The sequence below is a fragment of the Oncorhynchus kisutch genome, linkage group LG13, assembly GCF_002021735.2.
Source record: "Oncorhynchus kisutch isolate 150728-3 linkage group LG13, Okis_V2, whole genome shotgun sequence".
NCBI lineage: Eukaryota > Metazoa > Chordata > Actinopteri > Salmoniformes > Salmonidae > Oncorhynchus > Oncorhynchus kisutch.
In genome coordinates this window covers 6,425,741-6,442,444 of record NC_034186.2, presented here as the reverse complement: position 1 = coordinate 6,442,444, position 16,704 = coordinate 6,425,741, and the positions used below count along the sequence as shown (strand labels likewise).

The following is a 16,704-nucleotide window of genomic DNA, read 5'->3' as shown; positions in this document are numbered from 1 at the left end:
TGGTCATGTCTTTACTAAAAAGAACAGCAACATGAATCTTTCAGAGTTTGTGAATTGATACATTGTATTCACAGCTACCTGTACTTTCTCTCCGTCTGCAATACTGCTCTCCAGAATGGGCTCTCCAATAGAAGCCACAGTGTGGCGCTTCAGGGGAAGTGGGGGCTCTTTGCCAAACTCCAGTTTGGTCACAATCAGGTCACTGAAAAAAGAAAGAGAGAGCGAGAGAGAGCGAGAGAGCGAGAGAGAGGTCATTTCAGAAGGGGACTAAACTGACAGTATCATGCAACTTTAAAAGTTTCATTTCTGTTCACTTCAACAATTTGTAAGGGGTGGACCAATAGATAATCACTGGATGAGGTGTGTGTGTTTACCTGGGGGAGGCCAGGTGCAGGATGGACTGGGACTCAGGACCTAGCTCTGTCCCCATGTCTGGCAGCTGAGCTGGACTGAAGGAGTTGTTGACAGAGGGAATGGCTCTCCTCACCAGCCGACCCCACGTAGCGATGTTTATGTTCATCTGAGGGGCACGCAGGAACGTCTTCCCTGGGACACAGAGCAGAGGGTCACAACCATAGCTTCATTCATCCAATCAATAAAAAAAAAGATCAACAAACATGTATTTATTTATTAGACCTTTATCCAACATAATTATGTTACACAACCCTTTAAAAGAACCTTAACACTTGGACTTTACAGAATAAACTACAGACCTTGTTGTTTAGAGAATATCTTTTTTGCCTTTGAAGTTTTGACCTCCGCTCAATGACTGGGTTGAAAAATGTAACCTGTGGGAAAACACACATAGGTCATGAGTACATTCTGTAAATATTCTGAATAAATCTGGGGTTTTTTTAAGCAGGAAAAGGTGAATGTGGGTGTTTTGTTGGGAGAAGTGGATAATGGAATCGTACCTCAGCAAACAGTTTCCCCTGAGGCTCCAGGTAGAGGCACATGCCATGTCGTTGGTTGTCCAGGAAGTCTTCCAGGCGTAGGAACTTGACGGCACACAGTGATCTCCAGTCCCTCCAGTAGACTGAGATCTCCAGCTCACGAGACTGTGGAAGATAACAACTGTAACATCTCCCCACCAGGTCTCCTCTAACACCAGTCATCAGGTCTCCTCTAACACCAGTCATCAGGTCTCCTCATCAGGTCTCCTCTAACACCAGTCATCAGGTCTCCTCTAACACCAGTCATCAGGTCTCCTCTAACACCAGTCATCAGGTCTCCTCTAACACCAGTCATCAGGTCTCCTCTAACACCAGTCATCAGGTCTCCTCTATCACCAGTCATCAGGTCTCCTCTATCACCAGTCATCAGGTCTCCTCTAACACCAGTCATCAGGTCTCCTCTAACACCAGTCATCAGGTCTCCTCTAACACCAGTCATCAGGTCTCCTCTAACACCAGTCATCAGGTCTCCTCTATCACCAGTCATCAGGTCTCCTCTATCACCAGTCATCAGGTCTCCTCATCAGGTCTCCTCATCAGGTCTCCTCATCAGGTCTCCTCATCAGGTCTCCTCATCAGGTCTCCTCTAACACCAGTCATCAGGTCTCCTCTATCACCAGTCATCAGGTCTCCTCTAACACCAGTCATCAGGTCTCCTCTAACACCAGTCATCAGGTCTCCTCTAACACCAGTCATCAGGTCTCCTCTAACACCAGTCATCAGGTCTCCTCTAACACCAGTCATCAGGTCTCCTCTAACACCAGTCATCAGGTCTCCTCTAACACCAGTCATCAGGTCTCCTCTAACACCAGTCATCAGGTCTCCTCTAACACCAGTCATCAGGTCTCCTCATCAGGTCTCCTCATCAGGTCTCCTCATCAGGTCTCCTCTAACACCAGTCATCAGGTCTCCTCTATCACCAGTCATCAGGTCTCCTCTAACACCAGTCATCAGGTCTCCTCTACACCAGTCATCAGGTCTCCTCTAACACAGTCATCAGGTCTCCTCTAACACCAGTCATCAGGTCTCCTCTAACACCAGTCATCAGGTCTCCTCTAACACCAGTCATCAGGTCTCCTCTAACACCAGTCATCAGGTCTCCTCTAACACCAGTCATCAGGTCTCCTCTAACACCAGTCATCAGGTCTCCTCTAACACCAGTCATCAGGTCTCCTCTAACACCAGTCATCAGGTCTCCTCTAACACCAGTCATCAGGTCTCCTCTAACACCAGTCATCAGGTCTCCTCTAACACCAGTCATCAGGTCTCCTCTAACACCAGTCATCAGGGTCTCCTCTAACACCAGTCATCAGGTCTCCTCTAACACCAGTCATCAGGTCTCCTCTAACACCAGTCATCAGGTCTCCTCTAACACCAGTCATCAGGTCTCCTCTAACACCAGTCAATCAGGTCTCCTCTACTCACCAGTCATCAGGTCTCCTCTATCACAGGGTCTCCTCTAATCCCAGTCATCAGGTCTCCTCTATCACCAGTCATCAGGTCTCCTCTATCACCAGTCATCAGGTCTCCTCTATCACCAGTCATCAGGTCTCCTCTATCACCAGTCATCAGGTCTCCTCTATCACCAGTCATCAGGTCTCCTCTATCACCAGTCATCAGGTCTCCTCTATCACCATCATCAGGTCTCCTCATCAGGGTCTCCTCTAACACCAGTCATCAGGTCTCCTCTATCACCAGTCATCAGGTCTCCTCTATCACCAGTCATCAGGTCTCCTCTATCACCAGTCATCAGGTCTCCTCTATCACCAGTCATCAGGTCTCCTCTATCACCAGTCATCAGGTCTCCTCTATCACCAGTCATCAAGGTCTCCTCTATCACCAGTCATCAGGTCTCCTCTATCAGGCCATGCATCAGGTCTCCAGTCATCAGGTCTCCTCTATCACCAGGTCATCAGGTCTCCTCTATCACCAGTCATGCAGGTCTCCTCTATCACCAGTCATCAGGTCTCCTCTATCACCAGTCATCAGGTCTCCTCTATCACCAGTCTCAGGTCTCTCTAACACCAGTCATCAGGTCTCTTCTAACACCAGTCATCAGGTCTCTTCTAACACCAGCGATCAGGTCTCCTCTAACACCAGTCATCAGGTCTCCTCTAACACCAGTCATCAGGTCTCCTCTAACACCAGTCATCAGGTCTCCTCTAACACCAGTCATCAGGTCTCCTCTATCACCAGTCATCAGGTCTCCTCTAACACCAGTCATCAGGTCTCCTCTAACACCAGTCATCAGGTCCCTCTAACACCAGTCATCAGGTCTCCTCATCAGGTCTCCTCTAACACCAGTCATCAGGTCTCCTCTAACACCAGTCATCAGGTCTCCTCATCAGGTCTCCTCTAACACCAGTCATCAGGTCTCCTCTATCACCAGTCATCAGGTCTCCCCACCAGGTCTCCTCTATCACCAGTCATCAGGTCTCCTCATCAGGTCTCCTCTATCACCAGTCATCAGGTCTCCTCATCAGGTCTCCTCTATATCACCAGTCATCTGGTCTCCTCTAACACCAGTCATCAGGTCTCCTCTAACACCAGTCATGCAGGTCTCCTCTAACACCAGTCATCAGGTCTCCTCTAAACACCAGTCATCAGGTCTCCTCTAACACCAGTCATCAGGTCTCCTCTAACACCAGTCATCAGTCTCCTCTATCACCAGTCATCAGGTCTCCTCTATCACCAGTCATCAGGTCTTCCTCTATCACCAGTCAGCAGGTCTCCTCTATCACCAGTCATCAGTCTCCTCTATCACCAGTCATCAGGTCTCCTCTATCACCAGTCATCAGGTCTCCTCTATCAACCAGTCATCAGGTCTCCTCATCAGGTCTCCTCTAACACCAGTCATCAGGTCTCCTCTAACACCAGTCATCAGGTCTCCTCTAACACCAGTCATCAGGTCTCCTCTAACACCAGTCATCAGGTCTCCTCTAACACCAGTCATCAGGTCTCTCTAACACCAGTCATCAGGTCTCCTCATCAGGTCTCCATCTATCAACCATATCATCAGGTCGCCTCATCAGGTCTCCTCTAACACCAGTCATAAGTCTCCTCATCAGGTCTCTCTAACACCAGTCATCAGGTCTCCTCTAACACCAGTCAATCAGGTCTCCTCTATCACCAGTCATCAGGTCTCCTCTATCACCAGTCATCAGTCTCCTCTATCAACCAGTCATCAGGTCTCCTCTATCACCAGTCATCAGGTCTCCTCTATCACCAGTATCAGGTCTCCTCTATCACCAGTCATCAGGTCTCCTCTATCACCAGTCATCAGGTCTCCTCTATCACCAGTCATCAGGTCTCCTCTATCACCAGTCATCAGGTCTCCTCTATCACCAGTCATCAGGTCTCCTCTATCACCAGTCATAGGTCTCCTCATCAGGTCTCCTCTACCAGTCATCAGGTCTCCTCTATCACCAGTCATCAGGTCTCCTCTATCACCAGTCATCAGGTCTCCTCTATCACCAGTCATCAGGTCTCCTCTATCACCAGTCATCAGGTCTCCTCTATCACCAGTCATCAGGTCTCCTCTATCACCAGTCATCAGGTCTCCTCTTAATCACCAGTCATCAGGTCTCCTCTATCACAGTCATCAGGTCTCCTCTATCACCAGTCATCAGGTCTCCTCTATCACCAGTCATCAGCCTCCATCAGGTCTCCCTCTATCACCAGTCATCAGGTCTCCTCTATCACCAGTCCTCAGGTCTCCTCTAACACCAGTCCATCAGGTCTCCTCTAACACCCAGTCATCAGGTCTCCTCTAACACCAGTCATCAGGTCTCCTCTAACACCAGTCATCAGGTCTCCTCCTAACACCAGTCATCAGGTCTCCTCTAACACCAGTCATCAGGTCTCCTCTATCACCAGTCATCAGGTCTCCTCTATCACCAGTCATCAGGTCTCCTCTAACACCAGTCATCAGGTCTCCTCTAACACCAGTCATCAGGTCTCCTCTAACACCAGTCATCAGGTCTCCTCATCAGGGTCTCCTCTAACACCAGTCATCAGGTCTCCTCATCAGGTCTCCTCTATCACCAGTCATCAGGTCTCCTCTAACACCAGTCATCAGGTCTCCTCTAACACCAGTCATCAGGTCTCCTCTACACCAGTCATCAGGTCTCCTCTATCACCAGGTCTCCTCATCAGGTCTCCATCTATCACCAGTCATCAGTCTCCTCATCAGGTCTCCTCTAAACACCAGTCATCAGGTCTCCTCTAACAGCAGTCATCAGGTCTCCTCTATCACCAGTCATCAGGTCTCCTCTATCACCAGTCATCAGGTCTCCTCTATCACCAGTCATCAGGTCTCCTCTATCACCAGGTCTCCTCATCAGGTCTCCTCTATCACCAGTCATCAGGTCTCCTCATCAGGTCTCCTCTAACACCAGTCATCAGGTCTCCTCTAACACCAGTCATCAGGTCTCCTCTATCACCAGTCATCAGGTCTCCTCTATCACCAGTCATCAGGTCTCCTCTATCACCAGTCATCAGGTCTCCTCTATCACCAGTCATCAGGTCTCCTCTATCACCAGTCATCAGGTCTCCTTCACTATCACCCAGTCATCAGGTCTCCTCTATCACCAGTCATCAGGTCTCCTCTATCACCAGTCATCAGGTCTCCTCATCAGGTCTCCTCTAACACCAGTCATCAGGTCTCCTCTAACACCAGTCATCAGGTCTCCTCTAACACCAGTCATCAGGTCTCCTCTAACACCAGTCATCAGGTCTCCTCATCAGGTCTCCTCATCAGGTCTCCTCATCAGGTCTCCTATCACCAGTCATCCGGTCTCTATCACCAGTCATCAGGTCTCCCCTAACACCAGTCATTAGTGAGTCCCACTAAAAGCCTGACTTCGGGAAGCTTCGGGGGAAAGCAATAGATTCCAGCAGACTTAGTACCAGCCGCTCCGGCAGACTTAGTACCAGCCGCTCCGGCAGACTTAGTACCAGCCGCTCCGGCAGACTTAGTACCAGCCGCTCCTGGCATTCAGAGTTACAGTTGCACAACTCCAGAATAGAGAGCAGCTCTCACTTTTCCTGCCTGGGTACGACGTGCTAATGAATCCGTGTGATTTGCTGAAGGTTGTGAAATAGAAACAATGACCCAAATACAAACAGAAATCTGGATTAAAAAAAGAACATTTAAGCGTTTGAGGCGATTTCAGACACTAATGGCATTGTATGGGAAACCTTCCCAGAGTAATCGAGGTAAAGCCTAAAGTAGTGTGGTCTAGATTACCCTGTCTAGTTCCACAGTGGATATAAAGTAAAGTAGTGTGGTCTAGATTACCCTGTCTAGTTCCACAGTGGATATATAGTAAAGTAGTGTGGTCTAGATTACCCTGTCTAGTTCCACAGTGGATATATAGTAAAGTAGTGTGGTCTAGATTACCCTGTCTAGTTCCACAGTGGATATAAAGTAAAGTAGTGTAGTCTAGATTACCCTGTCTAGTTCCAATGTAAACTTCTGGTCCCAGGACTGGTTGCTGACTGGTTTCCAGCTGGTCTGTCCCACTTCAGTGTTGTCCAACTTCAGCACAGCACTGATCTCATCTGGACAGAGCGAGAGAATACGTTTATTCAATCTGGACCCAGGGCAATGTTCAGTAGGCATGAAATGGACTGAAAACAGGGAGTACTTGTCCAATTGTCCGCTTTAAGAAAATGCTTGTTTTGATTTTCTGTGCAAAACATTTTAAACACCAACCCTGATTTCACCCCTCTGTTCAAACAGCAGGCAGACACTGACACAATATTGCACAGCTAGATGCAAGGCATTAGTCAGAGCAGCTTCTCCGAGCAGCTTCAAAACATCAGACAGAGACACATCGGGGTGTGGGTCAATAGAGCAACACTCAACTGGACAGGTCGTCGGTCTTGGAGAGGTTGCGTGAGCTGGCTCCTTTGTTCTTGTTGCTTCTGGACATGAAGGAGGATCGCTGTTCACTGGGGCTCCAGCCGGGGTGGGAGGCCGAGGGGGTCTTACAGCGACCTGGGACGTCCTCCAGCAGGTCCTGACAACCCATCAGACGCACCTCCAACGTACCTCGGAGAAAACAGGTAAAAACACACTAGACAGTAGCCCAGAAAGACGAAGGCCGGGGGGGGGGTGCACTGTGTATCAATCGTCTCAGAGTAAGGGTGCAGGTCTAGGATCAGGTCCCTCCTGTCCATGTAAATATATATTCATTGTGATCTAGAAGGCAAAACTGATCTTAAATCAGGAGCCACTGCACTATGGACTTACACGTTGTTATTGTAAACATAAAAGGTTGCTCAAGTCTGACCCGAGTGGGTGAGGCATTACATACCGACTCAATCTGAAATGTATCATCGCCTAACAGCGGTTTATTCTATTTACAGTACAATGTGCACGTGTGTTTGGGATGAGGGTGGCTGTGTTATGCCGTGTCATCTCTGTTGACCTTAAGGAATGCTTCAGAGCTTCGAACTTAAAGAGAGGCTGCTGTGTTATGCCGTGTCATCTCTGTTGACCTTAAGGAATGCTTCAGAGCTTCGAACTTAAAGAGAGGCTGCTGTGTTATGCCGTGTCATCTCTGTTGACCTTAAGGAATGCTTCAGAGCTTCGAACTTAAAGAGAGGCTGCTGTGTTATGCCGTGTCATCTCTGTTGACCTTAAGGAATGCTTCAGAGCTTCGAACTTAAAGAGAGGCTGCTGTGTTATGCCGTGTCATCTCTGTTGACCTTAAGGAATGCTTCAGAGCTTCGAACTTAAAGAGAGGCTGCTGTGTTATGCCGTGTCACCTCTGTTGACCTTAAGGAATGCTTCAGAGCTTCGAACTTAAAGAGAGGCTGCTGTGTTATGCCGTGTCACCTCTGTTGACCTTAAGGAATGCTTCAGAGCTTCGAACTTAAAGAGAGGCTGCTGTGTTATGCCGTGTCACCTCTGTTGACCTTAAGGAATGCTTCAGAGCTTCGAACTTAAAGAGAGGCTGCTGTGTTATGCCGTGTCACCTCTGTTGACCTTAAGGAATGCTTCAGAGCTTCGAACTTAAAGAGAGGCTGCTGTGTTATGCCGTGTCATCTCTGTTGACCTTAAGGAATGCTTCAGAGCTTCGAACTTAAAGAGAGGCTGCTGTGTTATGCCGTGTCACCTCTGTTGACCTTAAGGAATGCTTCAGAGCGTCGAACTTAAAGAGAGGCTGCTGTGTTATGCCGTGTCATCTCTGTTGACCTTAAGGAATGCTTCAGAGCTTCGAACTTAAAGAGAGGCTGCTGTGTTATGAAATCTAGGGTAATCCCGTAACGATAAAGACAACACTGAGTTTGTTGGTTCTGAAAAGGACAGTCTTTACCTGTAAGTGCAGCAGGCTTGGTGACCGTGCTGTACTGGTTGTATGTAGACATAACGCTATGGCGTGGGCTGAGTGGCGGGGACACCACCATGGCTAACTCCTCCATGATGAGAAGGTTCTTAGGGTGGTTCTTAGGCAGCTCACTCAGCCGCTGCTCCAGAGATAACTTCAGCAGGTCCAACTTCTGATTGGACTCATTGAACCGGGCTTGAGCCTGGTGGGGGGGGGGGGGGGGGGGGGGGGGGGGGGAGACCAATATTAAAATGTTTAAACATACTAGCACATAACACGGGACCATCCGACTGGACACATCTGAGAACGTCCGTTTAGGGCAAGCATTCAGAACGTACTCAGAGGTTAACATTATGGAACACCTGGGTGAGGAACGGTATGCTGTGGAATGTTGATTTTTACATTCCACACCGATGTGTTACGGTTCCACACCGATGTGTGTTACGGTAAGCTGGCTTGACATTTACCATCATTCACAGAATTTCCATGATCGGAATAGAATATGGTTGAGAAAAGGCTTCTTCACACTCCTTCACCCAGCCAAAAAAAACCTGCCTAGAAACTTCCAGATCTCCTGCTTTATTCCCTACTTTTTCTGGGAATCTTCCAACCAGGTTTTCTGGGGAAAAAAACTAGGATTTTTAGGTAAAGTAACCAGAATTTTGCAACCCTAGGTCAGGAGACCTGATCCATCGTCTCACCTCAGAGTGGGCCTTCTTCTCCGTAACTTTCCCAGAAGAGCCCAGCAGGATCATGACGTTCTGGGCTCCATCAGCTACAGCATGTTCTATCCTGGAGTGATGTCGCAACTCCTCTAGTCTCAGGTCCAGAGGACTGATGATGGGCTTGGACACAGAGACTGGGGACCAGAAATGTATCATTATCACAGAAACTGGGGAGCCAGAAATTTATCATTATCACAGAGACTGGGGACCAGAAATGTATCATCATCATTATCACAGAGACTGGGGACCAGAAATGTATCATCATCACAGAGACTGGGGACCAGAAATGTATCATTATCATTATCACAGAGACTGGGGACCAGAAATGTATCATTATCACAGAGACTGGGGACCAGAAATGTATCATTATCACAGAGACTGGGGACCAGAAATGTATCATTATCACAGAGACTGGGGACCAGAAATGTATCATTATCACAGAGACTGGGGACCAGAAATGTCAAAACTATCACAGAGACTGGGGACCAGAAATGTCATAACTATCACAGAGACTGGGGAGCCAGAAATGTATCATTATCACAGAGACTGGGGACCAGAAATAGCATCATCATTATCACAGAGACTGGGGACCAGAAATAGCATCATCATTATCACAGAGACTGGGGACCAGAAATAGCATCATCATTATCACAGAAACTGGGGACCAGAAATAGCATCATCATTATCACAGAAACTGGGGACCAGAAATGTATCATTATCACAGAGACTGGGGACCAGAAATGTATCATTATCACAGAGACTGGGGACCAGAAATGTCAAAACTATCAGAGACTGGGGACCAGAAATGTATCATTATCACAGAGACTGGGGACCAGAAATGTATCATTATCACAGAGACTGGGGACCAGAAATGTATCATTATCACAGAGACTGGGGACCAGAAATGTCAAAACTATCACAGAGACTGGGGACCAGAAATGTATCATTATCACAGAGACTGGGGACCACAAATGTATCATTATCACAGAGACTGGGGACCAGAAATGTATCATTATCACAGAGACTGGGGACCAGAAATGTCAAAACTATCACAGAGACTGGGGACCAGAAATGTATCATTATCACAGAGACTGGGGACCACAAATGTATCATTATCACAGAGACTGGGGACCAGAAATGTATCATTATCACAGAGACTGGGGACCAGAAATGTCAAAACTATCACAGAGACTGGGGACCAGAAATGTATCATTATCACAGAGACTGGGGACCAGAAATGTCAAAACTATCACAGAGACTGGGGACCAGAAATGTATCATTATCACAGAGACTAGGGACCAGAAATGTATCATTATCACAGAGACTGGGGACCAGAAATGTCAAAACTATCAGAGACTGGGGACCAGAAATGTATCATTATCACAGAGACTGGGGACCAGAAATGTATCATTATCACAGAGACTGGGGACCAGAAATGTATCATTATCACAGAGACTGGGGACCAGAAATGTCAAAACTATCAGAGACTGGGACCAGAAATGTCACCTTTTCATAACCCAGAAAATATTTGAACATGAAATGTTTGTTACGTGTAAAAAAACTAAATCATACAACATAAAAAAAAGGAGGAAGTACAAAGTCCAGGAAAAGCCTCACTCCCCACATCCACTGCACATAGCAGAGGGAAAAGCCTCACTCCCCACATCCACTGTACATAGCAGAGGGAAAGCCTCACTCCCCACATCCACTGTACATAGCAGAGGGAAAAGCCTCACTCCCCACATCCACTGTACATAGCAGAGGGAAAAGCCTCACTCCCCACATCCACTGTACATAGCAGAGGGAAAAGCCTCACTCCCCACATCCACTGTACATAGCAGAGGGAAAAGCCTCACTCCCCACATCCACTGTACATAGCAGAGGGAAAAGCCTCACTCCCCACATCCACTGTACATAGCAGAGGGAAAAGCCTCACTCCCCACATCCACTGTACATAGCAGAGGGAAAAGCCTCACTCCCCACATCCACTGTACATAGCAGAGGGAAAAGCCTCACTCCCCACATCTACTGTACATAGCAGAGGGAAAAGCCTCATTCCCCACATCTACTGTACATAGCAGAGGGAAAAGCCTCATTCCCCACATCTACTGTACATAGCAGAGGGAAAAGCCTCATTCCCCACATCTACTGTACATAGCAGAGGGAAAAGCCTCATTCCCCACATCTACTGTATATAGCAGAGGGAAAAGCCTCATTCCCCACATCTACTGTATATAGCAGAGGGAAAAGCCTCATTCCCCACATCTACTGTATATAGCAGAGGGAAAAGCCTCATTCCCCACATCTACTGTATATAGCAGAGGGAGAGGCCTCATTCCCCACATCTACTGTATATAGCAGAGGGAAAAGCCTAATTCCCCACATCTACTGTATATAGCAGAGGGAAAAGCCTAATTCCCCACATCTACTGTATATAGCAGAGGGAAAAGCCTCATTCCCCACATCTACTGTATATAGCAGAGGGAAAAGCCTAATTCCCCACATATACTTTACATAGCAGATGGAAAAGCCTAATTCCCCACATATACTTTACATAGCAGATGGAAAAGCCTAATTCCCCACATATACTTTACATAGCAGATGTAAAAGCCTAATTCCCCACATATACTTTACATAGCAGATGGAAAAGCCTAATTCCCTACATACACTTTACATAGCAGATGGAAAAGCCTAATTCCCCACATACACTGTATATAGCAGATGGAAAAGCCCTCCAACAGACAACGCATGCCCTTGGTGAGAGATGTGTTTAAGGTTATAGTGGGTTCATACCGTCGTTATCGCCGTAGTTGGTCTCACCAGTCTGGCTGGCTTTGAGGATCTGCATCCTGATAAACTCCATCTTGGTCTTGCTGTCCTGCAGCATCTGCTGAGCAGTGGCAAGCAGCTTCTTATCCTATTGGGGGGAGGGGATACATGTAAACATAAGCATGTTAAACACAGGCTATTTCTTTGGCTCAGTGTTTTAACCATTTTGTTTTCACCATCTGTTTTGATTTCTCTAGGACTTTGTACGGCTGTGTACATGGTCTTTCAAATGAGGTTAAAAGCATTGAGACATTCCAGCTCAACTCAAATCTAATTGCTTTTGAGGGTAGCCATACACCCCCCCCCATATACCCCCCCGTACCTTGGAGGATCCATTAGAATACATTTGAATCATATTCTCAGCTCCTTGTTTGCATTTTAGCTCGATGTCGTTCTGCTTCTTCAGAGCCCCCAGTCTGCTACTGCACATTCTGGACTCACTGCTGGGGGTGTCTGGGGTCAGAGGGCAGCCGGGAACTACAATAACAGAATAGATATGAGGGCAGTCCAACTACAACACACACAAAAAAAAAAAAAATCAAAAGGTTGAAATTAGACAATGTCATAATGCAAAAGGAAGCAGAGTAAACTCCCGAGTGGCGCAGCGGTCTAAGGCACTTCATCTCAGTGCTAGAAGCGTCACTACAGACCCTGGTTCGATCCCGGGCTGTATCACAACCGGTCGTGATCGGGAGTCCCATAGGGCGGCGCACAATTGGCCCAGCATCGTCCGGGTTAGGGGAGTGTTTGGCAGGGGTAGGCCGTCATTATAAAATAAGAATTTGTTCATAACTGACTTGCCTAGTTAAATAAAAAAGGTTAAACTGTATCTTGATTCATCGGCTAATGGTCAGTGAGCTTATTTGAAAATGTACTGAATTGTACCCAACGCAGTCTATGTTGATACTGTAAAAATAATCACTTAGTAATATAGGCCTAAATTAATCAAATTGAGCTGTGGTATAAAGACAGGATTTTTCCCAGACATATTTTTCTATTTAGAGGCTATTGAGCAATATTGGTAACTGTCAGATTGTTTCAATGTGACATTGTTAAGGCTTGTACAGACAAGCTGAGTTTCACTGACAGACAGAGAAATCAGGTTTCAGTGAGACTGACTCCCAGAAAGAGTGGGGGCCACCACACCACAACAGTACGTAGCGTACAGAGCCAGGCCACGGAACAGACTGCAGAGCTCAACCACCCTGGGTCACATGGAGAAACATTTCCCACTTTTGGATCCTCAAGAGACTTCCAAGTCATATTCAACTAAATCTGACAATTATCACAGTCTTCCATATAACCTTATATACCCCCCCCCCCCCCATCGGCATACCGAATCAAAGTAGTTTATTTCCCATAATAAAAAGCCCCTGTGATGTACAGGACAATCCCTCCCGATGTACAGAAGGGAGTTAAATGACTTCATCCCTGTTTAGGTATTTCCCCTTTGGGTTACTGGATCGATCACAAAAGAGCACTGCTGTGCTGTACTCTGCACCATTCCAGACTCCAGAAATTCATACCAGGTTGTACAGGAGACTGAATGATCCACTGTCCTGTCTATTTAACTCAACATATAGGCCTACTGCACCTTTCACAAGAAATTACAAGAATACAGTGTTTATACGATACTCTCTGTGTCTTAGGAAGACAGTCTGCTTGTTTAGACTGTAGAACAAATCACTCTTAACTAAGCAAGACATGTACAGTAACTATTCTCCATATCTTCAAAAAGACCTCCCTGAAATCTAAACACTTCCTACTTCCTGTATAGGGCACGCACAGCAGCTCAGAAATATGGAGGACAAGACAGAAGATGATACTTGTACCTTCAGATAACTTGTCCAAGAAAAGATCCACATAAAGCGTCTCAATAGGGTGTTTGGCCACCAGCAGCCAGAACATCTCCAATGGTCCTTGGCACAGATTCTACAAGGTTCTAGAACTCTATTGGAGGGATTCTTCCACGAGAAGAATGGAGGTGGAAAACGCTGTCCAGAATCTCCCTTCCCGCCGAGCAAAAACTGGTTGAACATAAAATGTTGTTTCTACGTCATTTCAACCCCCCCCAAAAATTCTAATGTGACGGCATTGAATCAACACGGAAAACTGATTGGATTTGCAATGACCCAATGACATTTTTGGTTGATTTCACATTAACAACTTAACAATAGGTGCTGACACACACACCCTTTATGGCCCGTTCAGACCGCTCTTTCAAAGTCACTGAGATCTTTTCTTCTAGTAGCCATGGTAGCCAAAACAATGGGGCAACTGGGTATGTTTATACCCTAAGCATAATGGGACGTTAATTGCTTAATTAACTCAGGTACCACACCTATGTGGAAGCACCTGCTTCCATTATACTTTGTATCACTCATCTCCTGACGTGTTATCATCATTTTGGCAGTTACCTGTACTACAGTAATTCAACAGCAGCATAGAGACGGTCCAGGTTCAACTTGGGGGAGGTCAATAAAGTACCATATAGTGTACAACATACTGTACCTGTAAGCCTACATAGATGACTGAGGTTTGATAAGACTTATATAAAAAGGGCTCACAGAAAACAAGACCGTGAGTGTTTTAGAGGATAAACAGATTTACAACTAGCAGCTAGGCTTGCAGAGTGAGTGTGTCAGAGGATAAATAGATTTACAACTAGCAGCTAGGCTTGCAGAGTGAGCGTGTCAGAGGATAAACAGATTTACAACTAGCAGCTAGGCTTGCAGAGTGAGCGTGTCAGAGGATAAACAGATTTACAACTAGCAGCTAGGCTTGCAGAGTGAGCGTGTCAGAGGATAAACAGATTTACAACTAGCAGCTAGGCTTGCAGAGTGAACGTGTCAGAGGATAAACAGATTTACAACTAGCAGCTAGACTTGCAGAGTGAGCGTGTTAGAGTTTGCATCCCAAATGGCACCCCGGTTCCCATATGGTGAAAAGTACTGCACTATATAGGAAATAGGGGCCCATTTGGGACTCACTCAGAGGCTGTGAGAAGGGCAGTCCGTCTCATGAACAGAGGCGACACACTGCAGCTTTAATGGAACCAAGAACTAGGAGACAAGGGTTTCCAGACAGACAGATGTAGTTCCCTAGCGAGCATATTGAAACATGGTTAAATAGTCTTGACCTACTGGAGAACCTTCGTGACGTCCGAATCCCCCTTCACTTCCCCTGGACATGCTGCCTGATGTACACCTCACCCCCTTTTTCAGTCTCATCCATTTCACTAACAGGATGGCTATAGTCTGGTGGAGACTAGACTACTTGACTTGAAACTCTTCTTCCTGCCCTAAAGACCCTTGTTTACTGGAAGAGAGGGTCTGGACATAGAACAAGCCCCATAGCTCCTGCTTCCTGATGACCTACTCAAACACGTCCACTTCCTCTCCAACACAGAGCTCCTGCTTCCTGATGACCTACTCAAACACGTTCACTTCCTCTCAAACACAGAGCTCCTGCTTCCTGATGACCTACTCAAACACGTTCACTTCCTCTCCAACACAGAGCTCCTGCTTCCTGATGACCTACTCAAACACGTCCACTTCCTCTCAAACACAGCGCTCCTGCTTCCTGATGACCTACTCAAACAGAGCTCATGTGCACTCACCCATACAGATAGTTTGTGTGTATGTATTGATATGTGCATTTAAAAAAAAGAAAATTATATTATTTTAAAAAGTTCAATTGATTTAGTTCTGTTTTTGTCTATTGATGTTCTGTATTATGTTTCAGGTTCTGTGTTGGACCCCAGGAAGAGAAGCTGCTGCTTTTGTAACAACTAATGTGGATCCTAATAAAATACCAGAAAAACAGTCAGTCATTAACAACCAGGGAATTCAAAAACACACTACAGTCTACAGTAACCTTACAGCAATCAGACTAGCAGAGCCCAGTGAGTAGAACAATGCATCTGTTCTACGTCTAGTAATCCTGAATATATCCAGAGCAACAATGTCCACATCCTCATTCATTTAACAGACCCAGCAGACACGGGGCTGAGACAGAGAGAGAGAGAGAGAGAGAGACAGGGCTGAGAGAGAGAGAGAGAGACAGGGCTGAGAGAGAGAGAGAGAGACAGGGCTAGAGAGACAGACAGGGCTGAGAGAGAGAGAGAGAGAACAGGGCTGAGGAGAGAGAGTAGAGACAGGGCTGAGAGAGGAGGAGAGAGACAGGGCGGAGAGAGGAAGAGGAGAGACAGGGCTGAGAGAGAGCTGAGAGAGAGATGAGAGACAGGCGCTTGAGAGAGAGAAGAGGAGAGACAGGGCTGAGAGAAGAGAGAGAGACACGGGCTGAGCAGAGAGAGAGAGAGAGAAGAGAGTGCTGAGAGAGAGAGAGAGAGAGGGCTGAGAGAGAGCGAGAGAGAGAGAGCTGAGAGAGAGAGACGAGAGAGGGCTGAGAGAGAGAGAGAGAGAGAGGGCTGAGAGACAGGGCTGAGAGAGGAAGGGAGACAAAGGGCTGAGAGACAGGGCTGGAGAGCAGAGAGAAGGAGAGAACCAAAGGGCTTGAAGAGAGAGAGAGAGCAAGGGGCGAAAGGGCTGAGAGAGAGAAGAGAGAGAGACAGGCGCTGAGAGAGAGCAGAGAGAGACAGGGCTGAGAGAGAGAGAGAGGGCTGATAGAGGAGGGCTGGAGAGAGAGAGAGAGGGCTGAGAAGGAGAGAGAGAAGGGCTGAAGAGAGAGAGAGAGAGAGGGCTGAGAGAGAGAGAGAGAGAGAGAGAGAGGGCTGAGAGAGAGAGAGAGAGAGAGAGAGAGGGCTGAGAGAGAGAGAGAGAGAGAGAGAGGCTGAGAGAGAGGAGAGAGAGAGAGAGAGGGCTGAGAGACAGGGCTGAGAGAGAGAGAGAGAGAGAGACA

The 16,704-nt window shown here is 47.0% G+C and overlaps 1 protein-coding gene across 1 annotated transcript in view; it reads right to left on the bottom strand.

Moving 5' to 3' along the window:
• The window catches only part of pkn2b (protein kinase N2b), a 54,467-nt gene that overhangs the window by 8,060 nt on the left and 29,703 nt on the right, over positions 1 to 16,704 (bottom strand). Inside the window, 11 exon segments of the mRNA XM_031785440.1 lie at positions 79 to 202; positions 375 to 546; positions 714 to 740; positions 743 to 788; positions 915 to 1,058; positions 6,406 to 6,515; positions 6,823 to 7,008; positions 8,279 to 8,492; positions 8,992 to 9,149; positions 11,809 to 11,932; positions 12,167 to 12,321. Coding sequence (XP_031641300.1) covers positions 79 to 202; positions 375 to 546; positions 714 to 740; positions 743 to 788; positions 915 to 1,058; positions 6,406 to 6,515; positions 6,823 to 7,008; positions 8,279 to 8,492; positions 8,992 to 9,149; positions 11,809 to 11,932; positions 12,167 to 12,321 — 1,460 coding nt within the window.